Source organism: Arvicanthis niloticus, chromosome 10 (genome assembly GCF_011762505.2).
Source record: "Arvicanthis niloticus isolate mArvNil1 chromosome 10, mArvNil1.pat.X, whole genome shotgun sequence".
NCBI classification, from domain to species: Eukaryota; Metazoa; Chordata; class Mammalia; order Rodentia; family Muridae; genus Arvicanthis; species Arvicanthis niloticus.
In genome coordinates this window covers 43,840,264-43,864,495 of record NC_047667.1, presented here as the reverse complement: position 1 = coordinate 43,864,495, position 24,232 = coordinate 43,840,264, and the positions used below count along the sequence as shown (strand labels likewise).

General features: G+C 39.1%; 2 protein-coding genes and 1 pseudogene across 12 annotated transcripts in view; 2 read left to right on the top strand and 1 right to left on the bottom strand.

Moving 5' to 3' along the window:
• Ralgps2 (Ral GEF with PH domain and SH3 binding motif 2) overlaps positions 1–24,232 on the top strand; it is a 131,174-nt gene that overhangs the window by 70,459 nt on the left and 36,483 nt on the right. The gene's annotated exons all lie outside the window — the stretch shown is intronic.
• Positions 3,661–24,128, bottom strand: Angptl1 (angiopoietin like 1). The gene is made up of 5 exons (XM_034513683.1): positions 23,797–24,128; positions 17,680–18,538; positions 7,780–7,973; positions 5,957–6,227; positions 3,661–4,328 (listed from the first exon to the last, which is right to left on the bottom strand). Exons 2-5 carry the CDS (start codon positions 18,497–18,499, stop codon positions 4,141–4,143), a joined length of 1,473 nt encoding a protein of 490 aa, XP_034369574.1. The 5' UTR covers positions 18,500–18,538; positions 23,797–24,128; the 3' UTR covers positions 3,661–4,140.
• Positions 16,105–16,941, top strand: LOC117716603 (high mobility group protein B1 pseudogene; annotated as a pseudogene).

Sequence of the window (24,232 nt, the reverse complement as noted above, 5' to 3'; positions counted from 1 at the left end):
AGTTTGTGTAGAGAGGAATAGTTTGGCAAGTGTCAAGGAAAACTGTTTTATATGAGAGTTGTTGGTTTAAATCTGAAAACCATTAGCAGCATTCATTTGTCCTTGTCACTGGAGAGCAATCTTAAGGGACCTGTTGAGGAATTTGCCATGGAAATTCCACTTTGCTGTAGAGAGAAAACTAGAACATTGCTCAAAAATAATTTAATTTTGTGAAACATGGTAAATACTTTTTCATGTGTATTTTCTAAACCTCATTTCTACTTAATTCATGCCATGGAAAAAAGCAGTAGTGTAACCAAATTAGAATATGTTCTGAGCAAGGCATACGTCTAGCACTGAAAGTGAGTGAGTTGGGAAGCAGAGCACAGAAGCTTTTGTAAACTCTCCAGCCCTGTGGTAGACATCAAGTAAACTGTTTTGATATATGGAGATAGAGTTCTCTCAGCCTTAAAGAGACAGCTCTTTCCATGTCCCCCTTTAAATTTTAGCAGAATTACCACGTTTTCATATGAGGACTCTGTTGGAAGAAATGCCCTTGCGGTCTTTGCCATGCAGGGTTGCACTTCCTCCACTCCCTGCTCACTCCTGTTCAGTCTACACTGCAAGGCCTTCATTCTCAGTCTTTGGGTTGTTTTGTTGTTTGGCTGGCTGTTTGATTTGGATGGGAGGTTTTAGCATGTAAATAAAAGGAAATATTTAGTAGATACTTGCCAGTTCAAAGGATCCCTTTCTGGCCTGTTTAGTTATTCTGGAAACTTTGTATTAATCTCTGTTGTGATACAGAACTGTGTTCATGTGACATGTTTGCAGTTCTTTAGGTGCGCGCGTGTGCATATGCGTGTGTGTGTGTGTGTGTGTGTGTGTGTGTGTGTGTGTGTGTGTGCGCGTGCGCATGTATGTGTGTGCTGGGAGTACAGCAGCCCTATTCCAGGGTACAGGGTACTGAACTTAGCCTTAATAACAAGGAATCTAGCAGATAGTTAGAGGAGATGGGTATTGTTTCTCACAGTGGATTTTTAATCCATTATCAAAGTTAATGAAAATTTTAAGGCATACCTAAATTTGAAAGAACCCTCAAACTATCTGTTTTTTTTCCCCAGGAGTTGATTTCAGAATATAGTTTTTTAGTGTAGTGTTAGTGTTAGAAAAGTCTGCTATCCTATATGCAATTCTTAAGGTTATAATTCTCAGTAATTTCTGTTAAGATGTTCAACAAGGTTCTGGTTCTTGCAAGGTTTTTTTGTTTTGTTTTGTTTTGTTTTGTTTTGTTTTGCTGTTTTAGGCTTCTGGAAGACCTGGTCTAGTTGTGTACATATGGTAGCTAGCCTTGAGTTTAGGATCTTCCTAGCTGCTCATGCTGTCTGTCTATGTCTGATCTTTCTCATCCCGTCCCCATGCCGAGATCACGGGTACAAAGTATGGTTAATTTCCGCCCCCCTTCCTGGTGTTGGAGATTGAACCCAGGTCTTCATACATGCTAGACAATCTACTCCTGAGCAGCCCACCCTGCCAGTCCTGTCCTATAGTTCTTTCTGAAAGGAACTAAAGAAATATTTGCCTTTTTCCTTTGATAAAATGTTATATAAAAGTCACTGACAGTGATACCAAAATCTCTAATGGTGAGAAACATGTAGGTATTTGTATTTTAAGAATTTTATTGCATTTACATTTCTTTGCTTTAATAAGTAATATATACTCTGGATTAATTTTACTTATGTAAATTTTTATATTTGCTCATTTATATTGGATGGTATACAGAAGTCAGTGGGCAACTTACTGGAGCCAGTTCTCTCCTTGTACCGTCTGGATTCTGGAGAATAAACTCAGGTCATCAGGCTTGGCAACTGGTGTTCTTAGCTGCTGAGCCATCTTTCTGGCTCTATTATTTTGATTACATATCATGTTCTAAGCTAGCAGTAGAGCATATTCAGTCATTTTCTTGTGGATTTTGAGATTGAACTCTTAGCCGGTGGCACCTGGCTGTAGGTTTCTCCACAGGCAGAACTGCAGTCTGCTTCCTCTCCCTCACATCCCTTTTACCCTCGCTCTTGTTAAGTAAGTTTTAAATCCCACTGATGTCCTTCTTTCTGTTGTGAAGGTAGCTACTTTCAAAGACTTATGACAGAATCTGTTGGGGATGAAGTAGATTAATATTATTGTGCTTATGTTTTTTTTAAAGAGGTTATTAAGCTTAAAAGAAGAAAGAGAAGGAAAAGAAGGAGAAGGAGAAGATATTCAGAAGTGAATGCTAGCCACAAGCAGAATTTCAGTTGTTGCCTCTTCTATAATATGTTTTAATAGTAACTAGTGTTCAACCATATTTGCCCGATACAATTAATGTATGTCAGTTCTTCTTTAGCTTTGGTTTGGGTTTGGTTTTTTTCCTGTGAGATGGGGTTTCTCTGCATAGCCCTGGCTGTCCTAGAACTCGCAAAATCACTGACAAGGAAAGAGCATGGATCATTGTAAACTCATGCAAAGTTGGATATTGTTCATCTTGGGGTTGGGAGCATGCTGCCATTAATAATACAGATGATACTTCAGTCACCTTTCTGCGAGCTCAAGAGCAGATCTGCATCAGCTGTGAGTGGAGTACACTCTGTCCATGAGGTAGGGCAATTTGGAAACTCGTTTCTGTTTTCTCTGTTGTATGTTTACTTTTACCTTGTTCTGGTTTTCATTCTGGAATGGTTCTAAAGATTTGCCTTTGACATCAGGTGTGGGTTAAGTGAAATGCTGGTTGATGACAAAGAGGAATGCCACTGCCACACAGTCATGGCTGTTACCAGGGTTTTCATTTGCTCTGTGATATGTGAGAGCTTGCATTGTCTGTGTGGCTGTCCATGTTAAACTGCTCCCGTGCGGACAGGTTGCTCATTTTACTTCTGCTGCATTTTCAATCTACCTTACCATAAGTCTCACATCTTTACAATTTTAGCTTTTCTAGTAAGCTAAGGGATGGATGATATGCTGTAAGAAGTGAGTAATTATTGGGAGGAAGTTGTTCTAGGAGGCCCCAATAATGGTATTGGTTGGGAAGATGATAGACAAAATAGGACAGAGGTCTAGTCACATATGCTGTAAAGTGAATTAGCAGTTTGAAGCTGCCAAGGCCTGTGGATTTTGCTCTAAGGCTGTTATATCCTCACTGTTAGGAAATGTCTTTAACTGATTGTTGAAATCGTGTCTAAGTATACAGTAGTACTTATAAAGCTGCCCAATCTTTTTCACAAGTAACAGACGGATTTTTTTTTTCTTTGCCATCGCTATAAATCAAACCCAGGCCTTCACATATGCCAGGCATACACTGTACCACTCAGCTGTCCCCTCGCCTGTAGTTAAGTGTTTTCCTTTAAGGTAAAGTTCAATAAATGGGGTAGGGGAGTAATGAATACATTTAGAACCATAACTCAAATATATTAAAAAATTGGTATACTGGCAATTTTGTTTTGTGATATCAGTACTCTGTTGCTTTTGTCATTATATAACGTGTATCTGGAGATTTTGGTAGTAGCATATCATAACTGTCAAGAAATTAACTTGGTTTTATGCATTTCCCATTTAAGTAGTGAGAGTGTTAGTTGTGTATTTTTAAAGTGATACATTTTGTGCTTTGTGTCCTAAATTATTAGAGGAAAATCATCACAAGTGATTCAAGCATAAATTCAACTTAAATTTTTATTTTAAAGTTTTATTTAGTGGAAAAACATTTACTAGTGGCAAAACTAGAAATTTTTCTCTAGTTTCCTGTCTGTATTTTTATAAATAAAATACACTAATTGGCTGAAATCTTAAAATAATTTTTTCAGTGGAAGAGCAGTCTTATATTTTTTAAATAAATCATTAAGTATCTTGAACATGTATTTGGATTTGATTCAGAATAAAGCTAAGATTTGTTTTACATTGTGGCAAATATTTACATTTACCAATATTCAGTCAATATAATTTTTAAAATAACAAGGATTTGGATAATCTTTTGTGAGCACATTGAAGGAAAATGGCACTCTTTTCACAGATAAATTCTTATAGTAGTACAATGTATTTTACAAACTGTACCTGCAAAAATAAGTTGTGCAAAGTAACACATAATGTTTAGATTTGGGGAACTGGAAGTGAAACTGTGTCATTTACTTGGAGGCTTCAGTCAATAGGCTTGATCATCATCTGTACTGCCCTCAAGGAGTAGGACCCGCCTCTGTATTCAGCCCAGAAAATCCCATCTTGGTGCTTGCTTCTGTAATGACCACCTCTGTACCATACTCCATTGAGGTTAGAGTGTGCACAGGCATTGTACCACCAGCCTCCTTTATGAAAGTGGGCGCAGTTTCCTGCAGGAGAAATACAGACAGTGAAGTGAAAGTCCTCCTGTACATGGCACTTGCAAACTGTCACGAGTATGCGCTTCATTTGGAACAGTTTGAGTGACTGACTCCAGTAGGGTTTGTCTTGGTTTTCTTCTCACTGCTCACTTTACTGCAATTACCATATTCATTTCACTCTTTGCCTACTTAACATTTAAATAATTTCATTTTCTTCAAAGTAGAATAAATAAATGCAGTATTTGTGTGTAAGAAATATATAGAGGAAGACAAAGGCTAAATGAACAGGATTGACTAAGGAAGATGACAGAGCTTGAAGGAAAATTGAAGTCTAAAAGTAGCTCAACTAGTAATTAAATGAGTTTGTAAACAGAAAGGTAGGTTTCCAGTCCTGTCTCTCTCTCCTCTTTTGCCAGTGGGAAATAAGTTAAAATAGTGCCTGCCCAATATGCTACCTGGTAAGGTAATAGCTGAATACAAAATTAAGTCAGTATTCATGGTGGGTATCTCTTTATCAGTTCAGAAACATGTTTTTAAAAAGACAGAAGTGTAATAGATTAAATTTTAAAGTATATACGTGCTCTAATTATGTTATGAAGCTATTTCTTTCTCCTCCTCCTCAAGTGAGTTTACTACCATTGTGCTGCACTTCACAGTCTCTGCTGGTCCCATCCAAGACATACTCTTAAACCATATAGCTAAATGCTTTCCCTCTTTCAGTCCCATAAGCCTTTGTCGAGATGATGCCATCTCATAAGAACCTTTCCCAGACAACAGCACCCACCCACGGGCCTGATGCCTGCCATATTCTGTTCCCTAATATGATTGTTAGTGTTATTGCTAACTTGACATAATCTACAGCCACCTGGGAAGGGAGTCTCACTGGGAATTGTATAGGTTAGGTTGGCTTATGGGCATGTTCTTGGGAGATTATTATGACTAAGTTAATTGACATAGGAAGATCTGCCTGCTATAGGTGGTATCGTCCCTTAGGCAAAGGTTTCTCAACTGTATAAGAATGCAAAGAGCAAGCTGAGCCACTCGCATTGTACCTTTATGGCTCTGTGTTCTGATTATAGGTGTGATGTCACCAAATCTCCCAAGCCTTGCTGCCATGACTTCCTTGCTCTGAGGCACTGTAGCTTGGAGCTCTGAGATGAAATGGGCCCTTTCGCCTCTCCTTACCTTTAAGTTGCTTTTCTCATAGTTTTATCACAGCAGCAAAAAAAGGAACTAAGAATTGTTACTTGGTTTCATTTTTCTAAGAATATTTATCACCACCTAGTAAAACATTTTGCCTCCTCTTAAAGGAAACCTCCAGAGGGCTAAAATTTGGTTCCCCACTGAGTGTCCAGCATCTACGGTTTCTGACATGGTAGGTGTCCAGCTAGTATATGAATGTTAGTCAGAGATTCTTTTCCAAGTGGTGTAGCTTGGTTTTGTTTTGGCTTTTCCCAGAGCTTGTTCTTCCCAAAGAATATTGAGGTTGCCTTAGAAATCCTAAAAACCAGATATTATATTTCCTTTGATTGTGTCCAAAATACCTTTTTGAGATTGAGAACATTTAATAAACTTTAGTAGCGTGGTTCTATTTAATGCATAGAACGTGCTGAATGAACCACACTTGTGTGTTTTACCTGTATACATATCTTTGTCTCTGTCCAGCGTGGTGAATTGTTTACCGTTGTGCCACATCATAGAGTCCCCAGCATTCCCCTGGTAAGTCCCCAGGCGCAGTCTGTAGTAGTCACTTTCGGGCTCCAGACGAAAGCTGCTGTACTCCGCATAGACCTTCTTCTCGCTCCAGTCTTCTAGTTCAATCATCAACTTATAATTGTCTTGATTACTAAGCTTGTAGATATTGTCCAGTCCAAGCCAGTACTCTCCGTCAGTGTTTCCAAACCCTTTCTGTTAATAACACAGACACACGGACATGTGGGTAAGTTTAAATGGTAAATGTTGCTACAGCTACAAATGCAGTTTAATACTGAGCAGGGTGAGGATGTTGTCTATCCAGGGTGATGTGACTTCACGGTAGACGGCTCCATTTCTGTTTTGGTTCCTCATTGACACTTTCTTTTGCTTTGCTTTATCTTAATGTCACTATTAGTTTTTGTAGCTTCAAATGCTACAAAGAAGGGTAAAGGCAAAAGACAATAGAATTTATTGATAGTTACTAAGAACATTAACTGAACTACCCCAATCCTTCAGAAAGGTTCCTGATCACACTCTTATCCACAGATGTGTTTGAGAGCATATGAACTGTACCCATGTTAAGCAGACAGTATATCTCAAATTATGACCATTGTCTAGCCAAACTGGTACTGTGTATGTCTTTAATTTTATTATAAGTTAAGGAAGTATTATAGTAATCTTTACAGTTCACCCTGTGAAAGGTGTAAATTACTATCTGAAAAAAGTGGAGCAAATTATTTTAATGAGCATTTGACACGGACATTTGCAGTAGAATAGATTTTGTAAACTTCATCTTAACACTGAAAGTTTGTCTTCAAAGGAAGTCGCACCACCCCCAATTTATAGCAGTTACATGATTAGAAATTTCTGGATATATTAATGTTTTATTCTTAACTGCCAGAAAAATTTCACCTAAAAATGAGTAAGCATGTGGTTACTTCACAGTTTTGTACATGGAAGTTACCCTCTAGAAAATCTATTCTCCCCTGTCTGCTGTCCTTAATTGATTATATATATATATATATATATATATATATATATATATATATATATATTCAAAAATTACCATATAGACATCAGAATTACCAGTAGAACAGTTGTTACTTCCTCAAACTTATAACATATGATCTGGTTCTTTCTGGATATTAGTTGTGTTCATAGCTCTACAGTATGTGTCATGATACAAACTTAAAGCATGGTTATTAAAAATGATTAGTTCAAGAGAAGGGACCATTTTTTTAAGAGTTGTATACTTTGTTATTGCCTAAATACCACACAAATCATAAACAAAAAAGCAGTTGTATTAAAAAGTGGAATTGGAGGTCTGGTGAGATGGCTTGGTGCTTAAGAGCATTTGCTGGGCTTGATTCCCAGTACCCACATGGCAGCTCACTACCTCCTGTAAGTCCAATTCTAAGGAAGGGGTCTGACGTCCTGTTCTGGTTTCCATGGTGTGCATACTTAGATGCAGGCAAAACAGACTCATGCAAATAAATAAATAGATTTAAAAATTTGCAAATGGAATCTTTGTGAAATATGCATGCATGTATAAGTTATCCAGACTCAAAAGAAAAATTTGAAGATATCTTTAGTTTTCTTTTCATATTTTAACTTTGGCTGTTCAACTAGAGGAGAGAATAAACCTTTTGCTAGATGATGAAAACCAGATAGTTCTGTTTTTAACATGTCACTTACTGCCCGGGGTGGTCACTGTTACAAGACCTGCTCAGGTCTACCTTCCCTAGATCTGAACTTGCTCATTTACCTTATAATTTTCCCAATTTCTGAAGAAATTGACAGAGCCATCTGTTCTTTTCTGAATAACAGTCCATCCCCCAGGATCCAAACTGTTCTCACACCATAACTGCATCAGACCGTTGCTGTTTTCAGGTTTAATCATGTAAATTCCACTGGCTGAGTGCCCAGCTTCTTTTGCTTGCTGACAGTCTTTGAATGGTCCTGTAATTTAAATATTGATTCTTGAGAAATGTAAAAAATAGGTATTAAATAGTTCCTAAATCAGTATTCTTACCTTCATTTGTTTCTTTGCAGATAACCACATTTTATCTGCTGTGTGCATAATGCTGTATAAAAGCTGAAGGAACTAATTAAAATACATACTGAAGCTAAAGGACAGGCTGACATCAGCCCCACTACTCAGAGCATTAGCTGGTCTCATTCCCCACTCTCTCCTGCTTTGTAGACTGTAGACTGTAAATGTGCACTCCCAAGACACAGTGTATTGTATAGATTCTTCCGTAACAAATGTTTCCTGGAGCTATGGTCTTTACTCTAGCAGGAGTTTAGCCCCTGGTGCTTGAGTCTTCTTTGTTAAAGTTTCTTCTGATCTTTGCTATAGCATAGATAGATAGATAGATAGATAGATAGATAGATAGATAGATAGATAGATAGATAGATAGAAAGAATATACTGTGCCAAATGACTTCATTCTTACCAGCTTTACTTTTTTCATACATTTTTGCAAAATGCTGTGGGATTGACCTGCTGGTATTTGCATACGTATTTTCCTGGTACCAGTTTTATAGTGTCTGATCTTTTATTTCGAGGGAACACACAAAGTTCGTGTGTTCAGTGGAAGTGGAACAGCAGCCTGTAAATTCTGACAGTTTTAAGCATTTTGTTCCCTTTTAGGAACTCAGTCGTAGTCATCCACTCACTCACAAATTGCTAAGAAGGTCCGAAATAGAGAAAGTAGAATCCCCCAAATTTAAATAATCTTAACTTTCCCTTATATCCATAAAGAATATGTGTTAGGCCAGGTGTTGTGCCACACATTTTTAATCCCAGAACTCAGAGGCTAAGGCCAGATGATTACTGCAAGTGTAAGGTCAGCTTGGAGTACATAATGAGTTCCAGACCACCCTGGCTTCAGTGGGGACCCTGTCTTAATACTAGAAAAAATGTAGGAACGTTGGTTTAAATGTCTTCCTAAGATACTGAGTGAGTTATGGCTGAGAGTGATTTTCTTACCAGAGCTGCCCAGTGAGCCATGACAGCTTTTGCTGTTGCACAGGTAATAGCTAGTTAAGGTCATGTGACAGGTAATAGTTGGTCATGTGAGGTGGTGGTACGCCCTCCTTCATGCTCACTTCTGCTCCCAGGTAAATGTTCTGAATTGCTATTTGCTCTTTTATTTCATAGTATTTGCCAGGTGTATTTTTAAATTTTTTATTCTGTACAAAAAAGTCAGAAGACAACCTGCAGGAACAGGTTCTCCCCTTCATCAGGTAGGTCCCGGGATTGATCTTGGGTTGTGGAGTTTGGTAGTAGGATCCATCTAACCTCCTGGACATTCAACTTTTATCCAGCTAAGAGTTTTCAACTTCTTAAAAATGAAAAAACTTGATGTTAAATTATTTGTAGAGTCTGATTTGTACATTGTGGGATCTAGAGAAAATACTGTCTGGTTCTGCTGAACATCCTTGAGTTTCATACTATACCAATGTTTCAAGATTTTTATTTTAAAAGCATACAAAAAAGAATTATGCTAAATATAGATATATTTGAACAAGAGTTTTAAAGCCATTTGTCAAAAAATTTTACTGAATATTTTAAAATCCAGATGTGTAATTTTTAAATATCTGAAAATAGTTTACTCAGAATTCTTAAAAGAATTTCTTCTGTTCTATACTTTTAATAGGCTTGCTGGAGTTTTGAGAAGTGTTCCATACATTGTGCTAATAACGTAGTGTTGTCCCCCTGGATCTTACTAAGATTAATTTCATTATGTAAATACCATTGTGTCTGTCATTGGTGGAAACTCTTGGGGAATGTGAGCTCTTCTTTCTGGATGGCCCATTGAAGATGGAAACACTGTGCTCTTCCGACTTCATGTCTTGATGTTTTAACTGGGCATCAGGCAAGTTTGTAAAGTAAATGAATCAGTCTTTTGATTTTTAAATCCAAGGAAATAGAAAGCTATATATAAAAATTGAGTAAGTCAGAGCCTCTACTCCATATTTTTATATTTTATAAATTATCAGTGTTCATCTGTACTATACTGGTAAATATATAACCTGGAAAATGGTATCTTTTAAAAGTAGCCTTAGAGGGGCTGGAGAGATAGCTCACCACTGACTGCTCTTCCAGAGGTCCTGAGTTCAATTCCCAGCAACCACATGGTGGCACACAACTATCTATAATAGGATCCGATGCCCTCTTCTGGTGTGTCTGAAGACAGCAACAGTGTGCTCATATACATAAAATAAATAAATCTTTTTTTTTTAAAAGGTAACACTAGGTATTGTGTTTTTTTACTCTCAGTTTCATTGGCTTGTTTTTTCTCTTCTGTGATTTTCTTGTTTTTGTTTCTATTATGAAGGCCTCCAGAATAGTTGCCACAAAATATATATATTTTAAAAATTCTTGGTTTTTTTGCATTCCCTAGTTTGCTCAGGCTGTTTTTCATTTTGAGATGGGATCTCACACTGTAGCCCATGCTGGCCTGGGACTGGTGGTGTGGTATATTCTCGTCTTTAAAGTCACAGTCACCTCATCAGAGTCTCCCAAATGCTGGAAGTTCACCCCCTTTTGCGGTAACTGGCTCAGTGTTTTCTTTTTAAGTCATAAGTGGATCCCAGGGTTCTCAGTCAAAGTAGCCAGAGGTTTCTTTTCCTTTTTTCTTTTTTTTGAGACAGACTTTAGACTCTCGGATACTAAACAGTTTCTGATGGTGGTCATTTTCAGAATGTCTTCCGATTTTATGTTGTCATTTAAGAACCTTTTCTGGAAGGCAGAGGAAAGGCTCAGACTATACAAGTGTGAGGACTGTGTTCACGTAAAGCTGTAAGAACTTCAAATTTAATGAAAGACCTTCCTATCTCAAAAAAGAGGACACCCAATGTCGACCTTTGGCCAAACATAAATGAAAGATTTTTTTTTTCAATTTAAAAGAATTATCTTTTCTTTTGTGTGCAGGCAAGACTATTTTCTAGGCCCTGAGATAGATAAAGCACCTTGAGGTTAAATGGGAGATGAGAGAAGTGATAAGAAAAGTTAGTTCCACCACAGCGTGGCTAAGCATTCTAATGGCATTTCAAGCAGAACACGTGGTAAGAGCTAAGACTGAGCGGAGGTTGCTGTCTTTCCTGTCTAAGCTAAGAATAGTGAATCAAAGTTAGACCATCGGGAGTTGAGGGCCTCATCTCAGCCACATGTGGGCTGCATGCCGAAGTATGTTTAGTCTGACACAGCTGCTGGACATTTCCTGTGTCTGAAATACAAGTGACAGGACGATGTCAATAGCCTATCAGGTGGGCCAGACACGGCCTCAATCATGTCCTTGATGGTTTTACTTTAAAAACAATCATGGTGGAATTTCTAAAGTTAGCCACATTGTGTTCCTGAGTTTAGGGAAGTTGGGATGTCTAAGGAGCATATTTTATTTTATTGTAAATTCTTATTTTAAGGCCTGGTGCTACTTGATGGCACATGAGGTACTTTGTGGGCAGTGCACATAAATGTTGCTGCTCCTGTTTAGTAGGTTCCATTTTCTGTGATTTGGAACTAAACGGTGCTGGTTGAAACCTTAGCACCTGCACTGAATGTTAGAGTAGAGGCCACGTGAAGACTCGGTGCCAGCCTGGCTTGGTTAAATACCAGAGAACTGTTTTTATTTTCTGCTACTTAACCATGAGTTCAGATGTTTAGATAAATTGAAGAATTCTAGGTTATCTAAGTCCAGTTTTCATTTGATAAAACTTCCAATACAGGCAAATTTAAGTTTATCTTCAACTTCACTAATTTCATTCTATTTTGGACAGTGAACCTTGTATTTGCATTTCAGATATCTGTGAGGATTACAAAACCTCAGGAAATTTTAGTTCAAATAATTTTGTGGAAGACATGGATATAATTAGCAGTGCTTTTTCTCCTCTTTAGAAAAGACAGTAAATATCAGAACTCAGTTTTTGGGTTTTGTAAATATACCATCAGCTCATGTATAATGTTGATATTGGCAGAAACATTTTCTTTTTGTTGTTTTCATGCCTTTTAAAATTTTTGCTCTAGAGTTAGGTGATAGGTTTTTTTTTTTTTTTTCATAGAAACTAACTTCTTTCTCTGGGTCATATTAAACAAAAATTCTTAAAACATCTAGTAGAAACTTATCAGCTTTATTTTTGAAAATCCAAATTTAGCTTGCTGCTTTGCGTATTATCAGACAAATTTACCTCTGGCTCAGAAATTTGATGCTTCAAAGGGTATACACACATAGTACCACCTCTGTAATCAGACTTTATCTTGAATGCAGAACCCTTTCCTTGGATGCAGTAATCTTGAAATAGGATTAGTTCATCTCCTATGATACACATTTTAATTCTTCTCAAAACAGAAAACTAGATTCTGTGGGTGAATTTGACTCTCCCTGTACCTCACATAAGTGGAGTCACACTTTTTGTGCCGGCTTTTGAATCGAGCTTAATACCTTTCTAGGTAGTATGGATTGTGTGTCTTCTGTCATGCATATAGAGACTCTAGAATGACTACCTATGTGTACAACAGTGCAATGAGTCACTTAGTGTTAGAACATGTGTGAATATATAGCTGTCAGAGCGTATGTAAACACAGTCACCATCTGTGTCACAATACATGTAAGCACAGTACCCATTTATGTTACTATTTCTGTGAAAGTCTCCAAACACTTTCCCTAGAGCTGTAAAAATAGTTTTAAGCTATTACATAAAGAGATAAAATATTAGGCTTATTAATTGTTGTGTGTAATGATGCATGTTTGTTAGGAATCAGAGTGTTAGAACTGGGAAGCAGATTCCAGACATCAGGTCCATTCATCACTGTTCTTACTCAAGACATAAAACAGACAAAGTTACCGAGTTTCTGTAATGTTATGATACAGCTGATATGTCACTTTGCTTATAGAGTAAAACAGAAGTTAATGGTTACTTAAGATAATATTGAAAAGTTATCGCTGTGCCGTAATTTTTACATTAAAGATTGATTCTTAGGACTACTATGTGCACCGTTGTTTCTTGTAAAAGTGAAATAAACTTGAGGGGATTAGGTATGCCATATCCCTGGCATGCATTTAATTGTATGAATTTTCTTGTACTAATGCTCAGTGTATGAAAAAACTAGAACTGATGTTTTCATTCTGTAAAGCATTTTCTTGGTTTGTCATAAATAAATACATGAGTCTTCATTTCTGCTAAAATTGATGATGCCACTGATTTAAATTTCAGATCTACTTTTAAAAACTCAACAGCAGTTGTTTCTACACTTCTATAATTGTACCTACCATAGCTTAATAAAATACATAGGAGTTATCATCATCTATATAAATTCTATAGGAATTACTATACTGATAAATCATATCATGTCTTAAAAACTTAATAAAAACATAAGTTTAGAATGAGTGGGAAAGATTTTTTCCTTTCTAAGTCCAGTGGACAATTCTGTACATGTGTTTGGAAATTGAAGGGCTTGGGTTGCGAATTGACCTGATGTTATGACTCTCGCTGCTCTTGACACCTGTTTTCATGAAGGTCTTTAGACTGACCGCAGTGTTGAGAGGCCCTGAGTTGTTGAATCTTGTAATGTGTCAGCACCTACAGTTGAAATACAGGAGCCTTCTGCTGGAAAGGAGCTTATGTCTTAGAATGCTTTTTGCTTAGATGGGCTGCGGGTACTTGTGACGGTAAGATAATTTAATAAATGTATGTGTTACATACAGTGGAGGTATTTGTGGACATGAACCGCTACTTCAGGCCTGTGAGGTCAGCAAGGGTTTAAGGAGGACCTTCCATCTACATGATGCATTCATTCATTTGATCCCTTCCATTTGCATCATGCACTCATTCATTTGATCTCACCCTTAGCATTTGAATGGACAGAAGTCACAGAATTATTAGAAAGAAGTAAGTGGATTTGCTTTGTTGGAACAAATTTCTATGAAGGAAGCAGATAAAAGGAAAAGGAGACTTTCTTGTAGTGAGAATTCTGGAATTTTGTTTCTTTAAAAAAACACAGAAATACTGTTTTCATTTTAATTCTAGGTGTGGGGATATGGGACTCCTAGCAGAATCATGGTTTTGCCGGCTACAGATGGTTTCTGTAATTGTGTCACATTTGGAATTCTGTGAGGGTATATACATGCTAAGGCCCTGAGAGATTGGGCGCTTGGTTAGTTGTTGGCTGTTGTTGGTCACAGTTTGTTGAGTACATGTACAAAGAAGAAACAAGAAGAAGAAATGAGATGTCCTGACGGCTAGGATCAAACTTGCCCCAAGGAACTTGACGCCCCTAATTAGAAAGAAATAGTCTAATAATAATATCACCCTCTTTCCCATCCCTGACTTTATTCAGGGATCCCTTTCCTTTCCTCTTTATCCCCTTTCTCTCTTACCGAGTGTTAGGGGGTTGAAAGGGTGGAAGAAAGAACCTACAAAGTAGCAAAAGACAGATACGCTTTCTTTTTTTGCAGAAAATTGATGAACAGAAGTATGGTCTGTGCATATTTTACAAAGGAGGCTTGTTGACAGTGTCGAGAGTTGTGAGGGAATAGCTGCTGGAAGCAGTTAGGAAGCAGTTACCCATTCTTGGTAGGAACTTAGCATTCGGTGTCAGGCACTGCTGTAAACACTTCAGTACTAAGCTGAGCCAAGCACTCGCACTGTGACTTCCACTGTAGATGAGGAAAGGGAAGGCACGGCACAGAGCGTGACCCCGCCCTCTTCCAGCTACTCTTGGGGGCTATCTGGATCTAAATGACCTGTTTTGGCTCTGAATGGTAAAAAGGGGACTTGAGTAGGATTCAGGTGACTGTGTTTATGGGACAGGTGAGAATCAAATAGGTAAGTCTGTCAGTTTTACTTAGAGAAATTTGTCTTAATATAATCTTCGGGAAACAAAGTGGTTTTTAAAGGTTAAACAAATACTGACTACCATGTTTCTAAGAGGAAAAAAAAAGAAGTGACTAAAATGTTAACTGTTTATTTCTACTTCCTAGGCTGTTGAGCATTTTTTAAAAGGTGGTTGGTATTTTCTAGATTTTGTTAAATAAATATGTATTTGTTTTGAGACAATTTCTCTTGGTAGCCCAAATGACCTGGGTGTTAGGAACTCTGCACCACACTCTCAGTCCCTGCTGTAGTGAAAGGAATGCACCACCCAAGTCTGCGTTACTTTTGTCATGATAATTGCTTCAATAAGGAAAATGTTGGTGAGAAAAATGAATGTTTTAGGGTTTACTTACTCACTCTTCAAATAGGATGAGCACAGTATGCCAAACCTGGTCCAGCAGGAAGGGGAACAACCGGATCTCAGTAACTCCAGTATAGTGTGGTATAGAAAACAGATAAACGAAAAGAAAGAAATGTGGATGTGGAGAAAGCCCTCAGTACTGTCTGATTCTTGGAAGTCTTAGCATTGGTCTTGAGGTGAGCCTTGATCACTCGTTTGGGTAGAGGAGCCCATGGCACAGTCAAGCGTCTCCTCCACCAGGAGGCAGGTAACCCTTGACATCCTGAGATGTGGGGGAGCCCTAAAATACAATCTGGAAGACAGTGGTAGTGAGAAGACTGGAGTGCAACCACGTGGAAGCCAGGCGCAGGGACACACATGTCAGTGGATGCCGCTGCTGCAGACAGCCTTGTGCTGTGGCTTACTAGTGCTGCTCTTGTGTCCTGCCTTTTCATTAGTATTCTTCTAGGCATCCGAGTCCCCTCCCTCATTATAAGGAAGCAGTGATGTAAAGGGTTCAGGAGAGTGGCTTGTGAGACAATGGATGCACGTGGGACAGTTGTCAGGGAAACATAGGACTCTGTTGTTCACTGGTTGGTCACCTCAGAGTTCAGGCCCAGAGCAAAGCAGTGAGAGGCAGGCAGAGCACTCAGTCTCATTTAGCCTTGGAAAATAGAATCCCCTGTTCTCTTGAGTTAGCAAAGGTAGGTTTTGTATAGCTGCTTTGAAGTTGGAAAGAACAAGAACCCAGAACCTGATTAGACATAGTGAAGGAAGCATGTCCTGAGTGGAGATATGGACATACCATTGCAGGCCTGAGGACAAGAAGAGTGACATGGTAAATACTCTTTTTGAAAATAAAGCAAGACAGCCATTGCAGCACATTGAGCTCCGTAGAGACAGCGCCAGGGCAATCGAGAGCCGGATGGGGGCAAGTGAGAGCCAGGTGACACTGGGCGACTCTGTGCCTCGCGGAGGAAAATCAACTAAACATGGGCAAAGGAGATCCTAAGACGCCGAGAGGCAAAATGTCCTCATATGCATTCTTTGTGCAAACCTGCCGGGAAGAGCACAGAAAGAAGTACCCAGATGGTTTTGTCAACTTCTCAGAGTTCTCCAAGAGGTGCTCAGAGAGGTGGAAGACTATGGAAGGGGAAATTTGAAGATATGGCAAAGGCTGACAAAGCTCGTTATGAAAGAGAAATGAAAACCTATATCCCTCCCAAAGGGGAGACCAGAAAGAAGTTCAAGGACCCCAATGCACCCAGGAGGCCTCCTTCAGCCTTCTTCCTGTTCTGTTCTGAGTACCGCCCAAAAATCAAAGGCGAGCATCCTGGCTTATCCATTGGTGATGTTGCAAAGGAACTAGGAGAGATGTGGGACAACACTGCAGCGGATGACAAGCAGCCCTGCAAGAAGAAGGCTGCCGAGCTGAAGGAGAAGTATGAGAAGGATATTGCTGCCTACAGAGCTAAAGGAAAACCTGATGCAGCGAAAAGGGAGGTAGTCAAGGCTGAAAAGAGCAAGAAAAAGAAGGAAGGAGAAGAGGAGGAGGATGAGGAAGAAGAGGAAGACAAAGATGAAGAAGATGATGATGAATAAGTTGGTTCTAGTGCAGTTTTTTCTTATCTATAAAGCATTTAACCCCCTGTACACAACTCACTCCTTTTAAAGAAGAATTGAAATGTAAGGCTGTGTAAGATTTGTTTTTAAACTGTACAGTGTCTTTTTTTGTATAGTTAACACACTACCGAATGTGTCTTTAGATAGCCCTGATGGTGTTTTCAGTAGCCACTAACTTTGCCTGGTACAGTCTGGGGGTTGTAAATTGGCATGGAAATTTAAAGCAGGTTCTTGTTGGTACACAGGACAGTAGTTTGGTCTTTGTTTTTCTTTTCTTTTGGTTTTATTTTGTTTTTTTTTTTTTCCATCTTCAGTTGTCTCTGAAGCAGCTTATACGAAGATAATTGTTGTTCTGTTAACTGAATACCACTCGGTAATTGCAAAAAAAAAAACAAAAAAACAAAAAAAAAAACATGCGGCTGTTTTGTTGACATTCTGAATGCTTCTAAGTAAATACAATTTTTTTTTTATTAAAGAAGAAAAGAAAGCAAGAAGACAAGAGGAAGCGGAAAGGATTCTGAAGGACGGGGAGGAGGTGGAGCTAGCTGGCTGCAGAGCAGGGTGTTCTTCAGTTAGTGTGTCAGTGGTCAAAGTGATTTTTTTTTCCCATGGAGGGGAATTATAAGCACCCAGAAACTTAGAGCAGGGAGAAAAGAGATATTTTGTATCAAATCCTGATATCTCTTTAAAAAGAGAAATTTTTGATTGAACATGTATAATGACATCAGCACATAAGAACTAGGACTTACTAAGATAAGAGTATTGTTGCACGAATCGCACAGCATACCAGCTCCGTTCTTCCCTTGACCAGCAAGCGGCAACTCACCTTCGTTAATGAACATTACTGCTGGAATCTTGAAAGGGCTTTTTGTGGGAGCTGTTGGCAGATCAGGTGGTGGCATTAAGTCTCTGGGATAGCCCGGATCCCTCTGTATCTCATTCCCTCCCAGCAGACCAGGGGTGTGCTGGTGGCTGTTAGGAATGTGTCGTGGTACCACCTGGACAAGAGGGGGAGACCCGTGGGGGTCTTGTCGGGAAAATATCCTCAAGCACTGCTCTTCCAGTACAGTGATCATCACAGACTGGTTATTGACAAGATCAGTCAAGGAAGCGTATTTCACCTCGAGCTCCCTGTACCTTGTGGCCATCTTCAGCATCTCTGTGGTGACATTGAGGACTTTGTTTTCCAGCTGGGACAGTTCGAGTGAGTTGTCTCTTTTACGGATGATCTCGTGTAGTAGCTGCATGTAGAGCTGAGTGACTCTGGAGTTCATGTTCCGGCTTTCCTTCCGCAGCAGCTTCACCTCATTGACAATGTTCCCATCGACGTCCACCACCAGCTGCAGGACGTCGATCTCTCGCTTCTGTCGGGACAGCACATCCTTCAGGTTCTCAAGGTCCATCCTGGTGATCATGTCTTTAATAGTGCCTGCATCCTGACCTTTGGTGTTGACACAGATTGGCCCTGTTATTTTTTGTTCAGGAACCAAGAATGTATATGAACATTTCTTTGCTTCCTCTTTACCCTCTGTAGCACGAGGATATCTCCTTTGGGTTATTTTTTTTATTTTGAATTGTCCTCCTTTGCAATGACCAATGCCCAGTAAGAAGAGTAACACACTTAGGGTCCAAAGAAAAGCCTTCATTTTGAAATGAAATTGAACCACAGCGTCTTTTGGAAAGCACTGAGTGAAGAGAAAACAAAAAGAATTAATATAAACTAAATACAAACCAAAATTACATTGAGATTCTATCTTATCCCTATTAGAATAGCTATTATTAAAAAAAAAAACATAACAAATGCTGTCAAGGATGAGTGCGGGAACACCTTTTATACACAGGTAGTGGGACTATAAACTAGAACAGCAACTATGGGAATCCATATAGGGGTCCTCAAACAAGAAGTAGAACTGTCGTAAGGTTGAGCTGTTCCCTTCTATCCCTTTAAAGGAAATCTGTCTAAAGGCTCTAAGTCAGCACACTTCATAGACACAGCTCACACGTGTTTATTGTAGCGTTATTCACTATGGCCAGGTTATGCCCTAGGTGTTCATCAAGAGAAGAATGAAAACAATGTTGTGGATATATATAATATATACACTTTATATATTAGATACATGTATACATAATTAAAATCTATATATTTATATATTATATATGTACACAGTGCCTTAACCATAAACAACAGAGTTAAGTCTTTCGCCAAAAAAAAAAAAAAAAAAAAAAAAAAAAAAAAAAATAGAATTGAAGTCATATTACTAAGAAAATAGATCAGATTCAAAATGGCAGATATCTTGTATTTTCTCTCTGACATATGGATCCTAGGTTTTCTGTAGACATACATGCTACATGACATGAAAACAGAATTATGAAAATAGATTGTTTTGGGAAAGGTCTAGAGGAGAAATGGAGCATGAGTGTGGTAAGAATACACGATAGACTTGAACAAAAAGACTGAAACCCGGTGAATATGAAGCTGACGAGTTTTAGAGCAGTAATATAAAAACCCCATGTTAGCTATGTTTCTGCTCCTCATGGTAACACATGGCCGGAAGCCACCTTCAGGAGAAAAAAGATGTTTTGGTTTACACTTGCAGAGGGATAAGAATCTGTTCTAGTGGGGAGGTGGTGTCAAGGGCAGGAATTGAGAAGTCAGACCAGCAAAGACATGGAACCAGACATGGGATGGAGCTCTGAAATCTCAAGCCCAGCACCAGTGATTCTTCCTCCAGCGAGGCCACCAACAGTGCCACCAACTGGGGGCCACATGTTTAAATACACAAGCCTATAGAGGACATTTCTCATTGAGACTACCACAGCGTTGAAGGGAAAACTGAGAGATTTGTATTAGTGAATTAGATTTCACTTGAAGTTTGTATCTTGACATTTTCTTGACGCTCTTGCAGCTGCCACCTGCCATCTTACTTAGCCTTTGTTTGTTCCTAGGCTGACTGAAGAGATTTTGATGAGCGCCATGCTGTGAAAGTCACACTGCAAGGCCCATGAGAGATTTTAATACCCCCTTAGAAAGCTCACTGTCTCAAGACTATGAAAATAGTATGTGATGTATGTAAGATTAGTTAGACCTTTGCTTGGTTACTACTGCATTCTCCACGTGATCTCACTACTGGGGTTTTAGACTACTATAAGATCAGTTAAGTTTGTCTTCTTCAATAAATACTGTGATTTTTTTTTCTTATCTACCAAGTCAGACATTTTTGACCAATAGAAAGTGAACAGTTTTTATATCATCTGCTTTGAGACTTCTAGAAACAGGTTTAAGAATGACAGGATGCTCACAGTCATTGTGGGTAATTGTATTTTCTGAGCTGCAGTCATGTTTATGCTCTAAGCTTATAGGTGACTCAGCGGGTGTGTTCTGTTGAGAAAGTCTAGTAGGTTGTATTTTAGTTAAAAAAAAAATCATAAATTTTCAACAAGCATTGGATATAAAGGACCCTTTTGTACCCATGTGTGCACCAAGGGCCAAAGCCGCACTAATATTAGAAACAGGTCTAGAACTTGCGTTCCCTCCTGGCCCCGGTTAGTATCTGTAGCAACAGTTACACCAGAATGTGTGCTTGCACTGTGTCCTGTTGGCTGTGGCAGATGAGAAGAGGCCGACACTGGAACTCTTTCCAAGAACCTAGATTTCTTCCTCTCTTTTAGTTCACTCCAAGTGAATAATGCAGTAGAATGAGAAAGAAATGGGCAAAGTGTGTTCCTGTGCTCAGGTTCATGGGCAAGCTACCCCCATAGCAGCTTAATGCTATCTGCTGTTCGTAAGGCTAGTAGAGGGTACCCAAACCACTTTTCTACCTCAGCCCTTGTTTCTTGATCTACAAAGTCAACCCCAAGTTGTTGATGTGTAGTTCAGACAGCACCGCACTAACACCACTGAATGCCCAGTGAATGCTCTCAGAAGGCATGGCTGTCTTCAGTCCCTTAGACATGAACATATTAAATAATTCTCCTCACAGCCCGGTGAGGCAGATGATTCTGATGCTTGTTTGCACAGGAAGTGGCGCCCTAAAGGCCCTATCAGTAGTCACATAGCTGTTAAAAGGTAGAGCCAGAATTTGAACCCAGGTCATCTTCTGACTGGGTTCATGTTTTTAATTAACTGTTTCATCATATGGCTCCACTTTCTAAACTGCTTTCTGTCGGGGGTGCATTCTCTGTAGCAGTATGAAGAAACGAGGGGTATCACTTGCAAAGAAATCCCAGAGGACCAGAAACACTCACGTGGGATTCAGATACTAGACTTGGGACTTGTGTATTACAGTGTCTGTAATACAGAAGGCATCTTGGCATGTTCGTTTGTTGTGCAAAAGCGTGTGCAGGTTGTTCTATGCAGTCCAGCCTGCTCTACACCCGTGTTGCTGTTGTTCTTTTCTGCCCATTTGTGTTCTATCAGTTGGTGTTTATGTAATCTGGCTTACAACCCCACGAGCACATGCATGCGTGCACACACACTTTTCTTAGTGAAATGTGGGCTTCTAGCCGCTGTGCACACTGCTGCCACCTGCACTGGAAAGCAAGGCTCCTTGGCTGCTGTTTCCAGGATAGTGGAGTGTTCGAAGAAAAGAAATGATGAAAACAGCAAAGAATGGGAAGAGCTGGGGAGTCACTTGGTGAAATGACACCATTTGCTCAGAGCTTTCTGTTGCTGGCTGGTAGCAGAGGCACACACGTGAGAATGTTAGCTCCTGTTCTGTGCTGTGCCTTCTGACACAGGAAATACAAGCCTGAGGAGTCATTGTTTATCACAGAGCATCTTTTAATCTCCAAGAGTTGCCTGTACTAAAATTAATGACATATTTAGAGTTATATTTACAGGAAATTCTTGAAATTTAACTGTAGTTTTATTAAAACTAAACAAACAAACAGTAAAATAAAAGCCATTTAGCCTCTGGGCAAATATATATCATTTCTCCTAACTCTCCTTGTATCATTTTAATAATAGGACAGAAAGGAAGTCTTAGGTTCACCAGAATTAACAATATGAACTCACAAAATGTCGGTATTGAAGACTTAACTCATAAAATTATTTAAATACTTTTCAGAGTGAAATAAGCTACCAAGACAGGGAACTTTTCAATTAAAAGCATGAGGAATATTTGGGGTTTTGGTCTGTTCTGCCTTGCGTCACTATGGTTCGTAAAATCAATCATAAGATTTAAGATGATATTAAAAGCTCCTTCTGGTTATGGTGTTTTTCTGTGTTTTCTTATTACATCAGTGATGATCTCATTGTCTCTTAATTTGGAGTTAGGAGATACATCTTTAAGTAGTAGGCTAGATATACCTCATAAGCGAAGAACTGATTTTTAAAATTTGTTTACTATCACACTGCCAAAAAAATTCTCTTATTTAATGTTTCCCACATATGTTCAGTTTTAAAAGTGAAAGATCCATAAATCTGTGTCACCTCATAAAACCTTTCTATTTATGTGAAGTTTTTCCTAGGTCTCAAGAGAATATTAAAAATTAGTTACAGTACACTGAAGTTTGAACTGTGCCTTTGCCTGGTGGTTTCTAGAAAAGGGGGGGAAGTCTGCGTAGTTATATTCCTATTCTTAGTAGTATTTCTCTTCGCTGTATTGCCAGCTGTAAAGCCTGCCCTGACTTCCTTTGCCTGTGCCCTGCACTGAGTAGCTAGAGGCAGCAAAGTTAGCTGAGCAGCACTGACTGGCCAGGTGGAAGACCTTCTGGCTGTCTTTGTGTTTCAGAAACTGACCTGAAATTAGCCCTGGAAATGTCCCCAAAATGGACAAATCACCATTTGTGATTTATGCACACACACAGACGCCTATGTAAGTCATTGGGAGACCTGAGGATGAATGAGACCTTGCTTTTATCGTGGCAGCAGCAACAGAGACGATGGTGTTTCAAATGGAGTATGGCTTGGACATTTTATTAGACTCTCCTGTAAAATATGTATTTAACAGAGCTCAGAGTTGAGAGTTTTAATGTTTAAGCAAAGTTGAAAAAAGAAATCTGAACATTACCATAATTTGTTTGTTGAAAATCCCTACCACTAAAGATGAAAAGTCAGAGACTCCGGCCATCATAACAAACTTGCTGTCTTTGCTGTTAAAGCTTCCTTTGGCAAGTAGTGATTTTGTAATTCTCATCATTAACAGAACCCCCTGATAAATTGTTGAGGGCATGCTCCTACCTCTCAGAGACAGTTACCAAGATTATTTTAAAACAGGCTTTTGGCTTTGCCAGCTTTTATTTATTACTGACATTTTCTGAGTTCATATGGTTAATCCTAGTGACCCTAATACTTCTTAATCCTGACCTCGAAGAAGGTTTTAATTATTGTTTGTATCAGTATTACTTTTCCAAGTAATTTCCAGTTTTAATCTGTTGCTGAAATGAAATTTCTGTTGTAGGAAACTCTGTAAAATGATTGGTCATAACAAGAGATACTGTAGGTTAGTGTAAAGTCTCAGAAGAGTTTTGTTTAGCTGTAGCTGAGATTCTGTTTCAAGTACTCCGCTGACCAGCTCTGAGCTTTGTTCTGTAGCCATACTTTGAGAATCGCAGTAGTTGGTGTGCATCTTTACACACGCCGTCATTCAGGAGAGAAACGCACCGTGCTCACAGTTGTCCTCTATCCCGCACCCTTGCTGGGTAAGCCTCAGGCATTTAATGAATCACTTGTAAAACTTGGTGATGTCACTAGAGCATTTGTTTGTAGAACCCAGCATGTGTCTCGATTTATAGTCACATACTAGCTTGAAACTCAAATAACACATTACCATCATGAAGTACTTCGTGACCGTTTTTACAGAAAGAAGCAAAACAAAACCTTCAGCTACAAATCAGCAGCATCTTGTAAAGTTCCCTGGGAAATCTCTTACTTTCTAGTACAAAGGACAGTGATGCATTCGACATAGAATTTTGAATAAATCTAAGAGAAATATTAAAATACCTTTGGTGTCTGTTGAAAACAGCGAGTCCGTGAACTTGCGTCCTTGCCCTTGCTCTCTGAGATCAGTGTAGAAGTTTTTTCGGCTTTACTTCAGTGGTAACTGCATTTTTGTTCTGAGCGGTGAATCCAAGCAGTAAGGAACTTCTTTTTACAGCACTAATGGACTGACTTTGCTGGACCACCTATGTAATTTAGGGCTGTCTGTGGACTTTTCTCTAATGCAGCAGAGAAGGCATTGTGCCTGTGCTGTCTGCTGCATGGAGAAGTGCAGTAACAAGCCGCAGCTGACAGACTGTCCGCACAGTCCGAAGAGTGATTCCCTCTCGTTCTCTGTAGACTCAAGTTCAGCCCACATATTACGTCATTAGAAAAGAACTGGAGCCAGGAGAAGGGGGTGGGAACCTCCTCCTTAGGATTTCCTCTCCATAGCCCTAAG